The 17739-nt window shown below is 42.2% G+C and overlaps 1 protein-coding gene across 1 annotated transcript; it reads right to left on the bottom strand.

Moving 5' to 3' along the window:
* Window positions 1-711: 711 nt before the first annotated feature.
* On the bottom strand, window positions 712-3231 carry LOC148018511 (uncharacterized). Its single transcript, XM_087661901.1, has one exon. The coding sequence runs from the start codon at window positions 3047-3049 to the stop codon at window positions 1079-1081; it is 1971 nt and encodes a 656-aa protein (XP_087518027.1). The 5' UTR covers window positions 3050-3231; the 3' UTR covers window positions 712-1078.
* Window positions 3232-17739: the final 14508 nt, after the last annotated feature.

The following is a 17739-nucleotide window of genomic DNA, read 5'->3' as shown; positions in this document are numbered from 1 at the left end:
CTGGTCGCCCTGGGTTCCAGGCACACAGGATGCACAGACCGGGCAATGTGCACTGGCACCGGCCTTTATAGGTTTTATATTTCAACATATACAGTGATGTACATATAGTTAAGATTCTTTATTTAGCTTAAGAACTTCAAGGAAAACTAAGCAATCTTGTTGCCCTTTGGGCTCAAGGAAATAGGAAAACCAGGTGTCAGGATAAGAGAGATGATGATAATGGGCTGGATTGATACCACTATGTGTGGTGAATGACTGAAAATAGCCTAATCTATGAATGGATACTATATTACCCATGCCAGTAAACTCTTGTTAACGCAAACACATCGTCACAGGCCCTTATAGGCTTTCTATATCAACATTAGAACAATGACCTACATTCAGCTAAGGTTCTGTATGGGGTTTAAGGGCTACAGGGCATACTAGACAATCTTCTCTTCTTGAGCTGTAGGCTCAAGAAAACACGTCAACTACAATATTAGTACATATGCTCCTTTTATTCAGAACATTACACGCATTTAAGGAACAGACAAATTCTACTTTAGTTATTGTGCTCATTGTATGATATGAGTTCAGCTGTCATTTGTAGAAAACAGAACAAACTACCAGTTGCATAAAACAGAATCAACAGAAGGCACAGCGGTCAGATTTGAGTCAGCACTTGGTGCCAACCACATGGCTGCTACAGTGCAACACAAGATCCAAAGCATGTGCAAAATTATCTTTACCAAAGCTGTCTTACAAGATGACAAAAAGAACAGGAGAATTCACAGGCTATACCTGTTTAATTCATATTCAAAAAGAAACCAGAGGTAAACCTAGCCATAAATGAGGCTCTATTACATTTGTATATTTGTGATTTGCAAGAAGCTGTTGGTGTGATTTCAAGGGTGCTGAGCTCCATGCCTTGACTCAATCCAACTGTGCAGTCTTTTGCAACCTCCAACGCATTACTTGATCATAGCAGGTTTACAGCAACCTGTTAGCATCCTGCTTTACAAGTAAGCTCCTGTACAAAAGCATTCCGTTCAAGCAAAAATTGTATCTATCATGGTGAAAGAGGTGAACTAAAGACATGTTAGTCCACCACCTTGAACTCATTGTAGAGCTCATCAGAGATGGCTTTCATCATCACTGCCACTGGATCGATAGTTTTCTTTTCCAAAGCTGCAGAACTGGCATCTTCACCTTCTGCTCCCACTGCTGCATCAACTTGATCAGCCACATCCTCCAATGATCCATCCTCCAAGAACACCTTGAGAAGGTTCTTCGAGAACCCAGACACAAGGGCTACACCCTTCTCAGTCGACAGAACCGGCGTGCTTCTGCTGTCTCTCAAGTTCCAGAACACTATTTCTGGTGGAGTACCATACCCAGCTTCTGCATACATTTGTGTGATCTTCATATAGTCTGTCTCCCATGGATTGACTGAGGCTTGATCAAACTCCATGTCACTAAACACAAACAGCCGCTGGATCATCTTCTCTGGGGGCAATTCAGAGGCCTGGGCAAGCTCCAGAAGTGTCCGGAACACTTTCTGAAAGTCAGTGTTCATACCCCAATCCATTCTCTGAGTGAATCTATAGCGTTCTGCTAGTGTTTTCCCTTCTACTACATGCAGCTGGGGGTGAGCACTGAATGTGCACACGTGGTTTTTCCATGGTTCATCACTTAGCTCTGCTACAAGTAGTCCCAAAGCAATACAGACCTCCATTGGAGTGCCAGACATGCTTCCAGACACATCACACACAGCAAGACTACTACTGAGCTTGCTGTTGGTGCCACTCTCTTTCATGTCATTCACCATCCTCCTCCACTGTGCTTCTGCAAGCATACCCAAGGGCTTCCCCTCCTTTTGCAGGGCCTCCTGGACTATGTTGTGCGGGAGCAAGGCCCCTGCCGCAACCTTCTTCTTCCCCACAGCAACATTCTCAAGGAACTTCATAAACCGTGCCTCATCATGCTGCATAAAAAGTTCAGCATAGTTTGTCATGGCCACGGATGGTACACGCTCATAGGGCAAGTTGCTCCATTGGTTAGCACTCATGTACCTCTCAGGGATCTCTAGTACTTTTCTGAGGGGAACTAGGAAATCCTTGGTCAACTTTTTCTCCATGATGTCAGAGCGGGTGTGGCTTTCAAGACCTGCAAGCCCCGGGTAGGTTTCATCTGTTAAGATTCTCTGAGCAATGGCCTTATGCATGTTGGTACGGACAGCGTAGGATCTACCAGGAGAGGGGGCCCATTTGCCAGCATAGCTGATGTCAAAGAAGTTCCCCTTATCCAGAAGTTCCTTGTCATTTTTAAGCTGCCTGGCAAAGATCTCAGCAGCCGCATCATACAAGTGTGCATAGGAAGCATCGGTCGCATACCTGTTTGTGGCGGTCTGATCCAGCATCTTTCTCTTCTCCCGGCGGAGAATGGCAGCCTTGCGGCTTTCCTCTTGATCCTTGGCTAAGGCAGCGGCGATCCTGGCCTCCTTATCCTGAGGATGATCTGAAGGATAGTCCTTATCATCCTTAACAATACGGTCTGAATCATGGCGCCTTCTGCGAGTGCCGGCAGATGAGGAATACCGCCTAGCAGGTGTCCGCGCTCTCTTTCTTCTGGCCGCTGCATTCGCCGCAAGGGCGACTTCCTCCACTCGCGCCTCTCCTTGAAGCTCTCTGAGGACGATCTCAAGGAGGTCCTTGTAGTAGCCAAACTTCGCGATCGACGGCATGTTGGCCACTAGGGTTCGGGGGTGGTGCTTGTGGAGCCAGGACGTGCAGGTGTAGAAGGCCTCCTTGTTGCTCTTGCCGGTGCCGCGCACGCCACGGAGGTGGAACACGAGCTTGAGAGCGATCAAGGGGTCATGGAGCCAGGCGTTCTGGAGGAGGCCCAGGGTCGTGTCACCGGAGGTGCCTGGCACGACCTGGAAGAAGAAGTCGAGGCAAGGGTTGGAGGAAGAGGAGAAGGTGGCAGACATGTTCTCTGTCAGAGTCAGGAGGTCAGAGGAGCGCGACACGTCCAGATTCTGCGGGAGTTCGGTGCCTTCCTGCGACGCCATGGCTGGCCGTACCAGGTCGCGACTTGATGACTATGGTTATGACTATGGCTATGGCGAAGGTGAAGATGTTTATATTTGCATGTATTTTTCTTTCTTGTTGACCAACGAAAAGGAAGAAGACGTGCTTCCCACACCACGACGGGTCACGCAATATAGCCACACACCTACCCAACACTGTTACGGCAGCCGTTAAGGTCTATGTGTGCATTGCGTGAGAAAAAACCAAGTTCAATTTTCACGGATGGGTTGGTGGATATGCGGCATTGCGAGGGTACCGAATAACCTGCCAAACAAAAGGACAAACTCTCTCTAGCTCAAAGTCTATGGATGTTAAAACTGCGCCCCGCCTAAAACTTTGGAATGTTATATCTTGCAATGAAATACCACGGCTTCAATCCACAAGGATTGATCTGAGGTTCCTATGACTCCTCGCTCTCTATCGGTGATCTAATGTCCAACCAAGAAATTCCATTTTGCAATCATTCACGACCTAGAGTGGGTGAACACTGCACTTGGTTCACAAAATGTATGAGATGAGGGGAGTTAAGGATTGGCCCCTCTTTTCTAGCATAATCTCACTCCGGTCCCCTGTTGTTGGAGGAACTTGGAAAATACACTATGAAAGTTGCATATTAGATCAAATGTAGTGTGCTTCATTTTCAAAAGTTGGTTCAATGAGAGTTGTTCACAAATTACAACTTATACACATTGATGTTTGTGGTTCCATGCAAACAACCTCTTTTGCTAACTACTTGTACTTTGTGACTTTCTTGATATTTGACTACACTAGGAATACATAGGTATATGGATTAAAAGCTAAGTTTAAAGTATTTTGGTGCTTCAAGAAGTTTGTTAGCATGGTTGAAAATTTATCAAGATGTAAAGTGGGCAATCTCCATTCAAGAGGGGAGTATATATTTAAGGAATTTAATTTATATTTGACTGAACATGTGATAAAACATCAATGTACTGTGGTGAGTTAGGGCATATGAAGCCTGATTGTTCTCACAAAAGGAAGGAAGCAAATGTGGTTAAAGATCCTCCTCCACCATCCTCAAATTCTATTCCAGATGTGCAAACTAACACTCATTCAAATGAGAAGAAAAGACAACTCTTAAAGGGTTGGGGGACACTAAAAAATCAACGAGTTTTGATACTCTTTGATCTAGGGTCCACAGATAATTTTGTGTCAGTAGATACTGTTGAAAGGCTACAAATTCCACCGGATCGATTGGGAACACCAATTGGATCAGGTTCAACATTTGAAGGACTTACAACCAATTCTACTCCTATTCAAGGGAAGTTGAATCTTAGAATTGGGGATTACCGCGACCAAGAATCTTTTCTATTTGCACCCATAGGTAACTATGATGTTATCTTAGGCATGCCTTGGCATTACAAGATTAGACCTCTTCCCGATTTTGTTAATAAGACCCTTGCATTTCAATTCAAGGGTCGGAACATAGTATGCATTGCTGATGCTGGAGATTGGCATGTGCCAATGGTTAGTCATGTTAGCATTTCTAAAGAAATGAAGAAAGCTATTTCTGTGTACATGATTTTTGTGAGAGAGTCAAAAGAAACTAATGATTCAAGGGCACTTGGTGCCTCTAATGAAGACACAATACCAACTAATGCTTCTAATTCTCAGACATTAAGAGAACCTCTCTCTTTAATTGATCAAGCTAGACATGATTTTGTTAAACAATATGAAGATTGTTTTAGTGATTCACTCTCAGGAGAGTTACCTCCTAAGCACCCGAAAGATCACACAATTGATCTTATCCTAGGCAGTTCACCACCTAATCAACCGCCTTACCAAGTAAGTGCAAGTCAGCAAGAGGAGATCCTAAAACAAGTAAACGAATTGTTGGAAAAAGGGTTAGTTCAACCTAGCTCTTCTCCATATTGCTTTCCAGTCTTACTTGTCCAAAAGAAAGACGGTTCTTTCCGTATGTGCATAGACTACAGATCTTTGAACAAGATCACAATCAAGAATCGTTTTCCTATCCCAGGGATAGATGATGTCTTGGATAAGTTGCAAGGGGTTAGTATCTTTAGTCGCATTGATCTCAAGAGCGGCTATCACCAAATACGAATAGCACCTGAAGATGTTCATAAGACAGCTTTTCGTACAACATTTGGATTATATGACTTCTTAGTCATGCCATTTGGTTTGACTAATGCACCCGCCACATTCAATCAAATGATGGAGAGAATTTTCAGACCTCACTCAAAGTTCATAGGTGTCTTCTTTGATGACATTCTAATATTTTCACGGTCTAAAGAAGAGCATAGAAAACATATATCTATTGTTTTTCAAGAGCTTCGCAAGCATAGACTACAGGTCAATGCTGAGAAGAGTGAATTTTTTCTTTCAAAAATTCATTACTTAGGCCATATTGTTTCTCACAATTTGGTGAGAATGGATCTTGAGAAGATTCGAGCCATTGTTGAATGGCCTACACCTACTTCTGTATATGAAGTTAGAAGTTTCTTGGTCCTATGTTCATACTATAGGAGGTTCATACGAGGTTTTGCATATGTTGCATCTCCTCTACATGACCTTACTAAGAAGCGAATGCCTTTTTGCTAAGGATCAAGGCAACTACAAGCCTTTAAAAGAATTAAGTTTCTTGTGACTCAAGAACCAGTTCTCATTGTTCCGGATCTTCAAAAACCTTTTGAAGTTCACTGTGATGCTTCTGGGGATTGCATTGGAGCTATGCTTAACCAAGAGCATCATGCAGTAGCATTTGAGAGTCGACGCCTCAAGGACCATGAGCTACATGCTCCAGTATATGAGGAAGAGCTTATGGCGGTGGTACATGCTCTTCAAGTATGGAAACACTATTTACTTGGTGCAGATTTTGTTATTAAAACAGATCACCAAAGTCTAAGATACTTCCTCACTCAGAAGAAGCTCTCAGAGAAACAGGTGCAATGGGAAAATTTCTTATCTATGTTTCATTTTTAAATCCTTCACACATCTGAAACTAATAATGTGGTAGCAGATGCTCTATCACGACGACCTCGAGTGAATGCAATCACAACTATTTACCATAATGAGTTCATGGATTTACCCAAAATGTATGCAGCTGATTCCGACTTTTCAACCATATGGGATCAGCTTAACTCAGGTTAGTCGATTACACCTTACTCGATTCGAGATGGTTATTTGTATCATCATCAAGCAATTTGTGTAGCATTACCATTGCGACACAAGGTAATGGATGAAGCACATGCATCTCCATATGTTGGCCATAGGGGTATTCTACCCACTACTTAAGCATTGGAAAGATATTTCTTTTGGCCCACTCTTAGAGCTGACATTGAAAGATATGTCCGCGAGTGCAAGATTGCCAAAAAGTAAAGTATGACAGGCATAAACCACCTGGTCTATTGAAGCCATTACCTATTCCCAATGAGCCTTGGGAAAGTTAGCCATGGACTTTATCATGGAGCTTCCTCGCACACAAGCAGGAAATGATGCAATCTGGACTATCATTGATAGATTCTGTAAGCAAGCTCACTTTATACCTGTGCGAAAGACAATCCGATCATATGGTTAAGCTATTCATTGCTCATATTTTCAAGCATCATGGCATGCCTAAGTCCATTATAAGTGATCGAGATCCCTGCATGACCAGCCTGGCTCTCTTCGAGAACCTCGGGACAAAGTTAAAGTTTTCATCCTCTTATCATCCTCAAATGGATGGGCAGAGTGAAAGTGCTAATTCTATTGTTTTGGACCTTTTGAAATCCTATGTCTTTGATAATCAAAGAGAATGGGAAAACTATTTGCCTTTAGTAGAGTTTGCATACAATAATACGGTGCACTCTAGTATTGGTAAGGCACCCTTTGAGATCATCTATGGTAAGCCTCATTTACCACCTATTCTTCTTACGAAGGATAAGATCTTTGCAACAGATGAGTTTTTTAGAGACATTGATACAACTTGCACTCAAGTAAAAGTTGCTATCCAAAGGACACAAGAGAAGCATAAATGCGAAGCAGATAACCATCATCGTAAGTTAGATCTCAAGTTGAGACAGTATGTTCTTCTTAAGTTTGAAAAGGCTCGCTTGAAGAAGCAGAAAGGTCAAAAGGGTAAAGTGGTTAAGATTTCTAATCGCTATTATGACCCTTTCAAGATCACAGATAAGCTTTTGTGCTAGTGGGAGTGTCTTGATACGCTTGACAGACATAGAGCAATGGGTTTATGCTACTTGAGCATTCAGATACTTTAGACTGGGATATTCACTTTGGATGGTGCTTGGCTTCTACTGTTTGGTTCACTATACTTGCTTATGAGCTGACTTGGGTCCGTTTTCTATGAGCTGACATCTACTTGTGTCAAGTCTTGGCAGTGGCAGGTACATTTTGCTTCGTTGATTGGGGGGTGTACTAACTCACTGGCAAATGTTTGTATGACATGTTTGGGTGTTGATTTCATGATTATCAACTGTCATATGCCTATGCTATGCCCGCATGATGTTGGTTTCGGACATGACAGTATTTGATTGACTTGGGATCCACTTTTGGCAATGTCAGCTCTCATTTTCATAGTTCTGTAATTTATTGTAGCAAGCATTTATATATGGACTGACGTGGATTTTTCATGTTGAATCATCCTAATTTAACATATTAGTGATGGTACTTGGTGGGCAACATCATTAGCTATCAGTTTGTGGTCATTTTGCCTTGGTTTTGGTGGTATTTTGGCTATTTACAGTAGTTTACAACAAGCAATTTTGAACTATATGCACTGTTTCAGCTTGCAGCATCGCATATTCTTCCACTGATAGTGCTATCTTCAACATCACTAAGCTTGATGGTACAAATTATGCCTGTTGGAAGAGCCAAGTTTGGTAGGTATTGGTGTAGAAATCACAGATAAAACCACTAAGGTTGAGTGGAGAGTAGCTTGAAACTATGACTGATGATGAATGGATGGAGCTTGATGAGTTATGCAAGTCCACCCTTATCTTATCTCTCACTAAACAGGTGCATTACAATGTGGTTGAGGAAGCATAGAGTGCTTGGCAGCTTTGGGATAAGATCAAGAACCTCTATGACAAGAAAAGTCCAACAACTCAGATATATTGGTTGAAGTAGCTTATGGACCTGTGCATGAAGAAGAATGCGACGTTGTCTGCTCATTTGAGCTAGTTCCGTGCTATTCTCAAGAACTTGACTTCGCATGCAATTACTTTCTTTGATGTAGAGAGTGCTCTTCTGCAAGAAGAGATTAACTGTAAGAACTTGGATGCCTCTCATGTGTCACATGCTTTGACTGTTAGAGGTAAAGATGGTAATGGAAAGAATGACTATGGGAATGGCCATGGTAAAGACTTGCAGAAATCTAGATCTAAGTTGCGTGGTAAGTCGCATAGCAAGTCTCGTGGGAGAAATGCTAATGTGACATGTCATCATTGTGGCAAGAAGGGTCATATCCACCCACAATGTCATGAGTTGCGCAATGAGAAGTGCAAAGAGAAGGGGAAAGACAAAGTATAGGAAAAGTCCTCTGATTGCAACACTATGCCTACGAAATCCAGTGTGAAAATCGAGGAGATAAATGTCATGTAGACTGAGGACTCCGATGGGGAGTATATACTTGCAGCTAGTTCTTGTGATGCTACGCCATTGACCGAGGTTCACTCTATGTATGTGCAGTGCTAGCTTTTTGGATTTTGGTGCTTCATTTCATGTTACACCATGCCGTGAGTGGTTCCATTCCTATCGCACTGTCTCTGGTTCAGTTTGCTTGGGTGATGACAGGTCACTTGCTATTGTTGGCATTGGGGATGTATGCGGCTACAGTTCTCTACTGGCAATACTTTTCTGTTACAGGATGTACGTCATGTACATGCACTTACATGTAGTCTTATGTTTGCAAGGTAGCTTGATGATGTTGGGTTTCATGTCTCTTTTGGGGATTTTGCCTAGAAGATCACATGTGGCAGACTTGTGCTTGCTAGATGTGCCGAGGCTGGCAGCTTCTATCTTCTTGTCCAAGAAAAGCCAGGTGCTCCTACATAGCCAGTTGGACAGCCGGTAGGAGCAGTTTGGTACACATGGCTAGGGTGTTGGACATGCAACAGAGCCTGCAGTGAGAGAGTCTACTAGAGGTAGACGTCCCCTTGATAGATTTGAGCCATTGATGCATTATGTCTTGGTTATTATAGATGTAGAAGAGCCTCTCACCTATGATGAGGCTATGCGCAGGGGTAATAGTCACTTTTGGGAGAGGGCTATGCAATCTGAGATGGACTCCCTGCATAAGAATATGACTTGGAATTTGGTTGCATTGCCTAAGGGCAAGAAGGCTTTGTCATGCAAATGGGTGTATAAGCTGAAAAGTACCCTTGGAAACCCCAAGCTAGCTTATAAGGCAAGACTTATTGCTAAGGGTTTTAAATAGGAGTATGGAGTTGATTTTGATGAAGTCTTTTCTCTTGTTGTCAAGATGACCACCCTACGCTTGGTTTTGGTCTTAGTCACGCAACTTGACTTAGACATGTATCAGATGGATGTCAAGACTACATTCTTGCATGGGGATTTGCATGATGAGATTTACATGGAGTAGCCTAAGGGCTTTGTAGAACCTGGCATGGAGCACCTAGTGTGCAAGTTGAAGAAAAGTCTTTATGGCTTGAAGTAGACACCTAGGGAGTGGTATCATAAGTTTGATGCTTTTATGCAGTCACCACAGGGCTACAACATGAGTGCTATGGATCCGTGTCTTTACATGAAGAAAGCTCGTGATGACTCATTGCTTATTTTGGTACTTTATATGGATGATATGCTGATAGCAGGGAAAGTTGCTTGATGATGCTGGGTTTCATGTCTCTTTTGGAGATTATGCCCAGAAGATCACACATGGCAGACTGCTTGCTACAGGTGCCAAGGCTAGCAACCTCTATTCTCTTGTAGTTGATGGGTCCTCTGTTGACCATGTTTTGTCAGTGGGTTCCATCCCACATGTATCTCTTTGACATGCCCGTTTGGGCCATATGTCCTTGAAGGGAATGGAAATGCTTTCTGGTTTGCAGTACTTACCGCCCCTTGACTATGCATGTTTTGATTCATGCAAGCCTTGTCTTTATGGTAGACAAACTAAGAATACACATAAGAAGTCTGGCAGGACATGCATGAGTGAGCCCTTGGCATTGGCACATTCGGATGTCTGTGGGCCCATGCCCTATCAGTCTATGGGTAGTGCAATGTATTTTGTGATGTTTATTGACGATTTTTCGCATAAAGTCTAGGCTTCCAAACAACTATCACATTTATTAAAGTCGTGTGGATCATTGGTGGCACCTTATAAGGGTGGGACATTGAGTATATCTAATAGCATCATGCCATCTCCATGAGTGATTTGATTTTCCTCTAAGCTATACCATTTTGATGTGATGTATACTCTTCTTTAGATGTCTAGGAGGTAGTAGCTTATGGTCTCTAATCCTAAAGGGAGGTGCATTAAGTTTTTACATCATGGGTAGGGCAAGTGGGAACAACAGGTTTGTCAAAGGTTTTTTGTGAGGTGTTCAATCATCAATTGGCTCACAATTTCTAGTGAGATAGGTATCTTAAGGAGTACCAAGGGGGTCTGAAGGGTTTTCTTAGGCTAATAAACCATGATAGGCCTAGTGTTCTTTTAGATATCAATGGTGGTGGATGGGCTATGCATTGTCTAGTGCAATGGACTCTATAGCTTGGATGATAAGATGGGTTTGGTGGGATTAGCCCACAATCTTTCATGAGATGGAGCAATGGTATAGGGCTAGTGTTGCTATGTATTTTTATTCTAACTATTCACACGAGCTAACATAGAGCAAGAAGATGGCTCCTAATGGTACAAGTGTATTGGTGTGATTTGCTAAATGAGCTACAGGTATGCACAACCTTGATAATACACTCAATCACATAGGAGGGCCTTGGGAACCCATTGGGATATTGCTTGCAATCTACAATGGCTAAGATAGTGCTTATTGCATATTGCATATTTATTTAGAACTAGCAATGGTCTTGGAAGATATGGATCTTTTGTGAGAAGTGGATTGGGTTATCTAATGGGTTTGAGGCAGTCAAGTGTTGTTGCTTCATCGGTTGTTGGTTCTAAGCTTGCATGGTTAGCAGCTACATGAGAGGAGGGTTGCGTCAATTATGGGATAGGTTTCCTAGGGTGGTGGGTCATAAGTACTGATTGGGATGGGCCATAGATCTAGATGCCTAGGGTTAAAGGCCTTAATGACCCTTGCACTAGGGAACTTAAGTGAATGTGTTTTTTCCAACAAAATTGACATGGCAGTTTATGGTGAATTTGAATGAGTGGCCTAATAAAATTTATGTTTCAATCTCCTCTCTCTTTGTAAGAATATAGGAGATTGAAATGGTTTCAATTTCTACTATCAATTCTACTTTGCACTTGCTCCATTTGCTCATACCGAATTTACTCACACTCATCCATGATGGATCACATGGGAATTCTAGGTTCCTTCATGGGTGACTCATGTAAGTAGTGCCATGGAGGGTAGTAATATTTAATACAATAGCCATTATATTGAACATGTCCAAGGTTTAGAAATCTATATTTCTTGTCTTGTTGATGAAATAAACATGATAGGGTCCAAGATCTTGAAACTTTAGAATTTTTTTTTGTGGCCTTTGATTGGGTATAGTAGCATGAGGTCACCTTTCTCAAAGCATCACTACTTAATGTGCTTATTAAACCATGCCTTTTGTTGGGCTTTCTCAACAACAAGTAGGGTGTGAGTTGTTGCAAGTAATTGTGTTTTAGTCAAGCATTCAAGTTCTGTAAGGCATTCAATCTAAGCTTTTGTACCTTCCCAACATTCTTGTATTATTGTAGTATAGAGACTTGGGATAAGGAACTAAACGAGCATAATGGCTTTGGTTCAATAAGTCAACTTGAAGGGGGTTTGACTTGTTGCATTCTTCTAGACTATACAATAAAACCAAAGTGTAGTGTAGCCATGAGCTTATTATCCCAGTCCAATCAAGAAGCTGAGATAGTTTTCACAAGCTTTAAGTAGTCACTTCCACTTTTCCATTTTCTTGAGGATAGTAAGCACTAAACTTGCAACGTAGGTCCAAGAACGTGGATAGAAGGTGTTTGATGATATCATTCAAGAAATGAGTACATTGGTCATCACTCATAATCTTGATGGGGTAGCCAAAGCAAGAGATGACTTCTTTCCACAAGAATTTGGCCATGGTTCTAATATCCTTTTTCTTGTGGCCCTCATCTCCGTCCACTTCATCATGTAGTTGGTGGCTACATTAATATAGCATGCTTGTGAGCACTAATGGATAATAGGGCTGATGGGCCCGATAAAGTCTATCCCCCACTTTTCAAAGGGTAGGTGGGAGATTATACAGGAGAGCTCTAAATTTCCCTTTTTTATTAGAAGCTTAGTTCATTGACACTCATTGTAATATTTAACAAAATGGGCCGTGTCTCAAAAGAGACACAAATGGGGATGTAGAACTTTCCTTGTTGTGACATTTGTGTCAAAGTGTCCTTGTGAAATTCCTCCATGTACTTCTTATAACATATCCTCAATTTTGTGGTCACATACGCATCTTTGAAGAAGAGAGTCTTGCCCTAGTTGATAAAGTTGACCAACAATCATCTAATAGGCTCTTGTCTTGATCAAAAGATAGATAAGACATATCTTTTGAATAGGTATCTCTAGAAATCCACTTTCTAATATATGAACAATGTCATTTTCCAAATGGGATGTGAGATCTTTCTTAAAGAGTTGTTATGTTTCTATTCCTTTCCATTGCGCACTCTCTCATGGTATCAGAACATGGTATTATCTAAGAAAGACATAGAGTACTTAATTCTTGTATAGGCAACCGCTCACATCTATATTTGTTGAAAAGGCATGCTACTAGTGTGATTAGGACAACATCTGGTGATCACGCATTGATATCTAAAGGTTGGAAACATCATCATGTGCTCAGGGGACTACTTCCAAGCATCAAATGACTATTTCCCATTAATGTTTTGATCAAAACACAACCTTTTGGATGGTGGCAATAGTTCCCTAATCAAGATGATATTCTTCTAAATTTAAACACAACCCTTCTATAACAAGAAATAGCATCCTGATCAACATATAGTGCTTTTTTATCCTCTTATGTGCAATTGATAGTCTACTCCCCTCACATGTGGACCTTCTACATTGAGAACTTGGTATCCTGTAGGTGATTCCTTCTCTTCAAGGGCTATCCCTAGCCAAACTTAATTCTTCTTTTGTGGGTGATTATAGATTTTGGAAGATGTCATTTCTATTTTCATGCTTTGATGACTCAAATGGGGATCGTCATTCTTGGCAATCTTCTAAGCAAAGGCATGATTATTATCATGATTATTGTAACATGTCCACTCATCCACTTGTGGGACACGTCTTATCAGCCCATCGGAAAGAGAGTCTAGAAAGTGCCACCTGGCACTCGCAAGGAATGTCACAGGGTTTGCGATCTAGGTCTTCCCGAGTCTCCCCCGAGCGGAAGTATCTGGCCGTTCCCACTTAGGACCGACCTAAAGTCACGGTTTCTTTCCTATCAGCAAAGTCTCTAGGAAGTAGCTAGCGTTGAACCACTTTGCATAGGAACAATAGAGTCAAAGCAGATTTATGCTGCACTCAGTTCATTGTGAATGGGAAACGAGAGGGATGCGAAGCTCAACCTCTCTACCCATAAGGCATAGTCCCGTTCTGCTCCCCTAAAATAGCATAAATCAGGATTCTAACTCTACTAATGCTAGGTCTGCACAATTTTGTTGTCACGTCTTTTGAGAAAAGTTCCCAGCTAATTGGGACCACCCTTCCGTAGGACGGACACAAGTCACTTCCAACGCATTTTCCTTGGGTTGCTTAGTTATCTAATTACCTACCACATTATGTTTGACATGCAAAAGCAGCTTCCTTAATTAATCAATTTAAACACAGGTTCCTTCATGCAACTTAGGCACTGACATAAAAAAACAATGTCAAGAAAGTTCCTTTTTCAAATATCTGATCTTTATTTATCATAATCCCGGAATACATCGAGTATCATGCCCGAAGGCTATCCCAGCAATCAACAGGATTACTGCTCCAAGTTTCACCCATAGACTAGTACACGGGCCTCGAGATCCCATCTCGAGTCACATCGGCCTCTTGTGCAAGATTCGGAGGCAAGGAATTTACAGCCAGAGCCTCCCCTTGCACCCAAGCGTCCTTCCACTCCAAGCAACACCCATGGAGAGACCTCTCGCGGCGGGTTCAATCCATATACCCGGCGCGACTAACAACCCCCTTGGATAGGGACAGGCAAGCAGTCAGAGGTAATTGAACCTGCCTCTCCCTCTAGGCTTTTAACTTGAAGCATTAAGTGTTTTGCCTTGAATTAGTTCCTTGAGCAAAGAAGTTCAAACAGTGTACCTAAGTGTACAATCACGATCGTTACGGGGGTCGTTCGTACGACCAACTACTAAGGTGTGATTCCTTTTTCCCGAATACTCCCAGCATTCAATCCTGGATCGTTCGCGACTTGGCGAGATCCTAGGGGCTTGGCAAGCTAGGTTGCTTGTTTTCCCTTTTTCTTTGGGTTAGGGTTTGTACCCTACCGACCCTAATTATCCTTACCTTAGGTCTCCTTGTAAAATAGATCATGGACAACCCCGTCGTCCTCGGTTGGTCAGCTTACTGGTTATCTCCTAGATCCCTCGAAGTACCTATGTACCTTTAACTTTGATCTTAATTGATCCAGATTGTCAATCCCCTTGACCATGGCTGGTCAAGATGGTTTTGTTTAGAACAATTCCTACTTCAACTTAAGTATAATCTTCTTAAGCCCTCTTAATAATGCTCACAAGCACTAAGCTTTTACCTATCCCTCTTGAAGTCACCAAGGACTTTGTCATGGGATTTATGGATCTCAGTCCCATTTGGTAAATTACAAAAAATGTTGAATTTTCCCAACAACTTTAATGCACGCAACGTAATTCCATGCCTTCATTTCAATGCTTACAATTTTGATATAATCCATACGATATTTTATGCCACACATGCGAAGGTACTTTCTATGCATACAATCTTAACATTATCCTCTCTGTAATTATTTACACGATCTATAACCTTCTTGAATGATCTAACTTTATGTGATCATTGTATGAGTCTAACTGCACTTTAATCTTTTCTGTAGTTTATTACATGTACCTTAGAATCCATCTTGTGATATGGAGATGCACTTTGTTTCTTCAATGTCCTTTGAAATGCATTTTAAGCAAGAACTTGTGCAAGGAGCAATGCACTTTACGCAGGAATTCATGCAAGACGTTTTTGGTGATTTACGATGTAATTATCTAATTAATTTCACCTATTATGATGTCATCTTACAACGAAAATTATCTTATTTGTTACGTACTTCATAGCTAAGTTCATATCTAGGAAATTATCAATCGCCAATTAATATGATGCATGTGAATATGCTTTTCGCCATGATAATTATAATCTATGATTTAATAATAAAGAAAACCTGGGTTTGGAGTGAAGTCTCGATTCCAGTGGTGTTTATGCCTAATAACCCGTTTGTGGTTGCGGTACCCTCTTGATTCGAACCTCCATCCACACTTGTAGGGTTTCCGGCCATCCTTGTGGAACTATGCTTCGGGGCCATACTCGAAGACACGTGTACGAGAGATAGAATTCTCACACTCTCCTATGCAAGATTCTCATTGCCTCTCCTTGAGTGGAGAAAAGATAGTGAAGGGGAGGGGTGTATTTTCTCTCTTTAAAAGCTTCCCTCTCTCCCTTCCCCCCCCTCTCTCTCTCTCTCTCTCTCTCTCTCTCTCTCTCTCTCTCTCTCTCTCTCTCAGGGCAGCAGGGCGGTGTTTTTTATCACGGGGGGGGGGGGGGGGGGGGTTGTGATGTAGGTGACGAGGGAGGGGGGCTGCCATTCCAGGAGGGAGGGGAGGGCTCCCCTTTTAAAGAGGGGGAGGAGAGGTGGTATATGGGGAGGGGAGACAGCCGTTAATGGCCGCCACCCCTTCCACTTAGGGGGGCTACATGCCCCCCTTCTCTCTCCTTACTCCCTCTCTCTCTCTCTCTCCCCGCCATGCAGTTGGCAAGGGGAGAGAGTAAAAAAATTTAAAATTTTTTGAAAAAAGAAATGGGGGGGTTTCATGGGGGGGGGTGGGGGGGAATATTACATCCTCTCCCCCTTAGAGGAATCGAGATGTCCTCATCTTGAGAAGACTTGGGGGTGTTGTTGATTGAGAGTATTTTCGTCCATCTAGGTGGCATCCTCTTCTGGATAATCTTTCCACTGGATGAGGTATTCTTTTAAGGTCCTTGATCTCAAATGCCTCTCCCTAACATCTAGGATTCTATCAGGCCGTAGCTCAAGGACTCCTTGGCTAGGCATTACAATTTTCTGATCATCAAGTACATGATTCGGATTAGGTAGATACTCTTTCAATAGGCTAACATGGAATACATTATGAATCTTTAGAGTTGCGTGCAACTGTAGTTTGTAAGCATTAGGCCCTAGGCACGTGGTGATCTTATAAGGTCCACAATACCTTGGGCTTAGCTTCTTTTACTCTCCCAAGGACAGTGAACTCTTTTTAGGGTGTACACGGATGAAGACCATATCACCTTCGATGAAGGATATGTCTTGCCATTTCAAGTCAATGTAAGCCTTCTGTCTATCCTTGGCAGCTTGAATGTCTTATCTTATTGATTTGATTTGATCATCCATGTCTTCCAACATCTGTCTAGAAGCTTCTACCCTCAAAGTTGGATCTGAGAAGTTCAAAGGGGTACGACAATCATGCCCATACAATGCTTGGAAAGGGGTCATCTGAATACTCTGTTGTAAGAATTATTGTAGGCAAACTCAGCCAGTGGTAAGTACTGAATCCACTTTTTGGGTTCGCGACAGCAATATGCCCTAAGCATATCTTCAATGACTTGATTGACTCGTTTTGTTTGACCATCAGTTTGGGGATGGTAAGCTGTACTGAAACAGAGTTAAGTTCCAATAGCCTCAAAGATAGCCCTCCAGAAATGTGATGTGAAAAGAGAGTCACAATCACTAATGATTCTTCTGGGTAACCCATCAAGCTTGAATATTTCCTTGATGAATAATCTTGTGATGTCTGAGGCTTTATAGTTCGTCTTGATAGGGATGAGATGTGCGACCTTGGTGAGCATACCTACTACAACCATAATAGAGTTATATCCTCCCTGAACTTGGGGTAAGCTAATAATGAAGTCCATACTAATGAACTCCCATTTCATTTGGGGAATGTCAAGTGGTTGCAATTTCCCATGCATTTTAACATGTTCTGTCTTAATGCATTGACAAGACAAACATTCCGTGACATATTTGAGTACGTCTCCCTTGAGCCTTTCCCAAAAATAGCTCTTCCTGACCGTGTTAAGGGTCTTGGCATAACCAGGATGCCCTGAGAAAGGGGAGTCATGGGCTTCCCAAAGTACCTTCTACTTGAGAGCTTGGCTTGCAGGGATACACAATCTTGTCCTAAAGTAGACAAGCCCACTACTGATAGAGAATTCTTGATACTTCGTCTTTAGCTTCAGGTCTTGATCCTTGATGGGGATCTCCCTTAGCATTTTCTGATAGAATGGGTCATGATATGCGC

This window comes from Lygodium microphyllum, chromosome 21 (genome assembly GCF_053477565.2).
Source record: "Lygodium microphyllum isolate KBCC chromosome 21, Lygodium_microphyllum_v1.1.10, whole genome shotgun sequence".
NCBI classification, from domain to species: Eukaryota; Viridiplantae; Streptophyta; class Polypodiopsida; order Schizaeales; family Lygodiaceae; genus Lygodium; species Lygodium microphyllum.
Note: the sequence above shows the minus strand (reverse complement) of the source record. Positions and strands in the feature narration are given on the sequence as shown.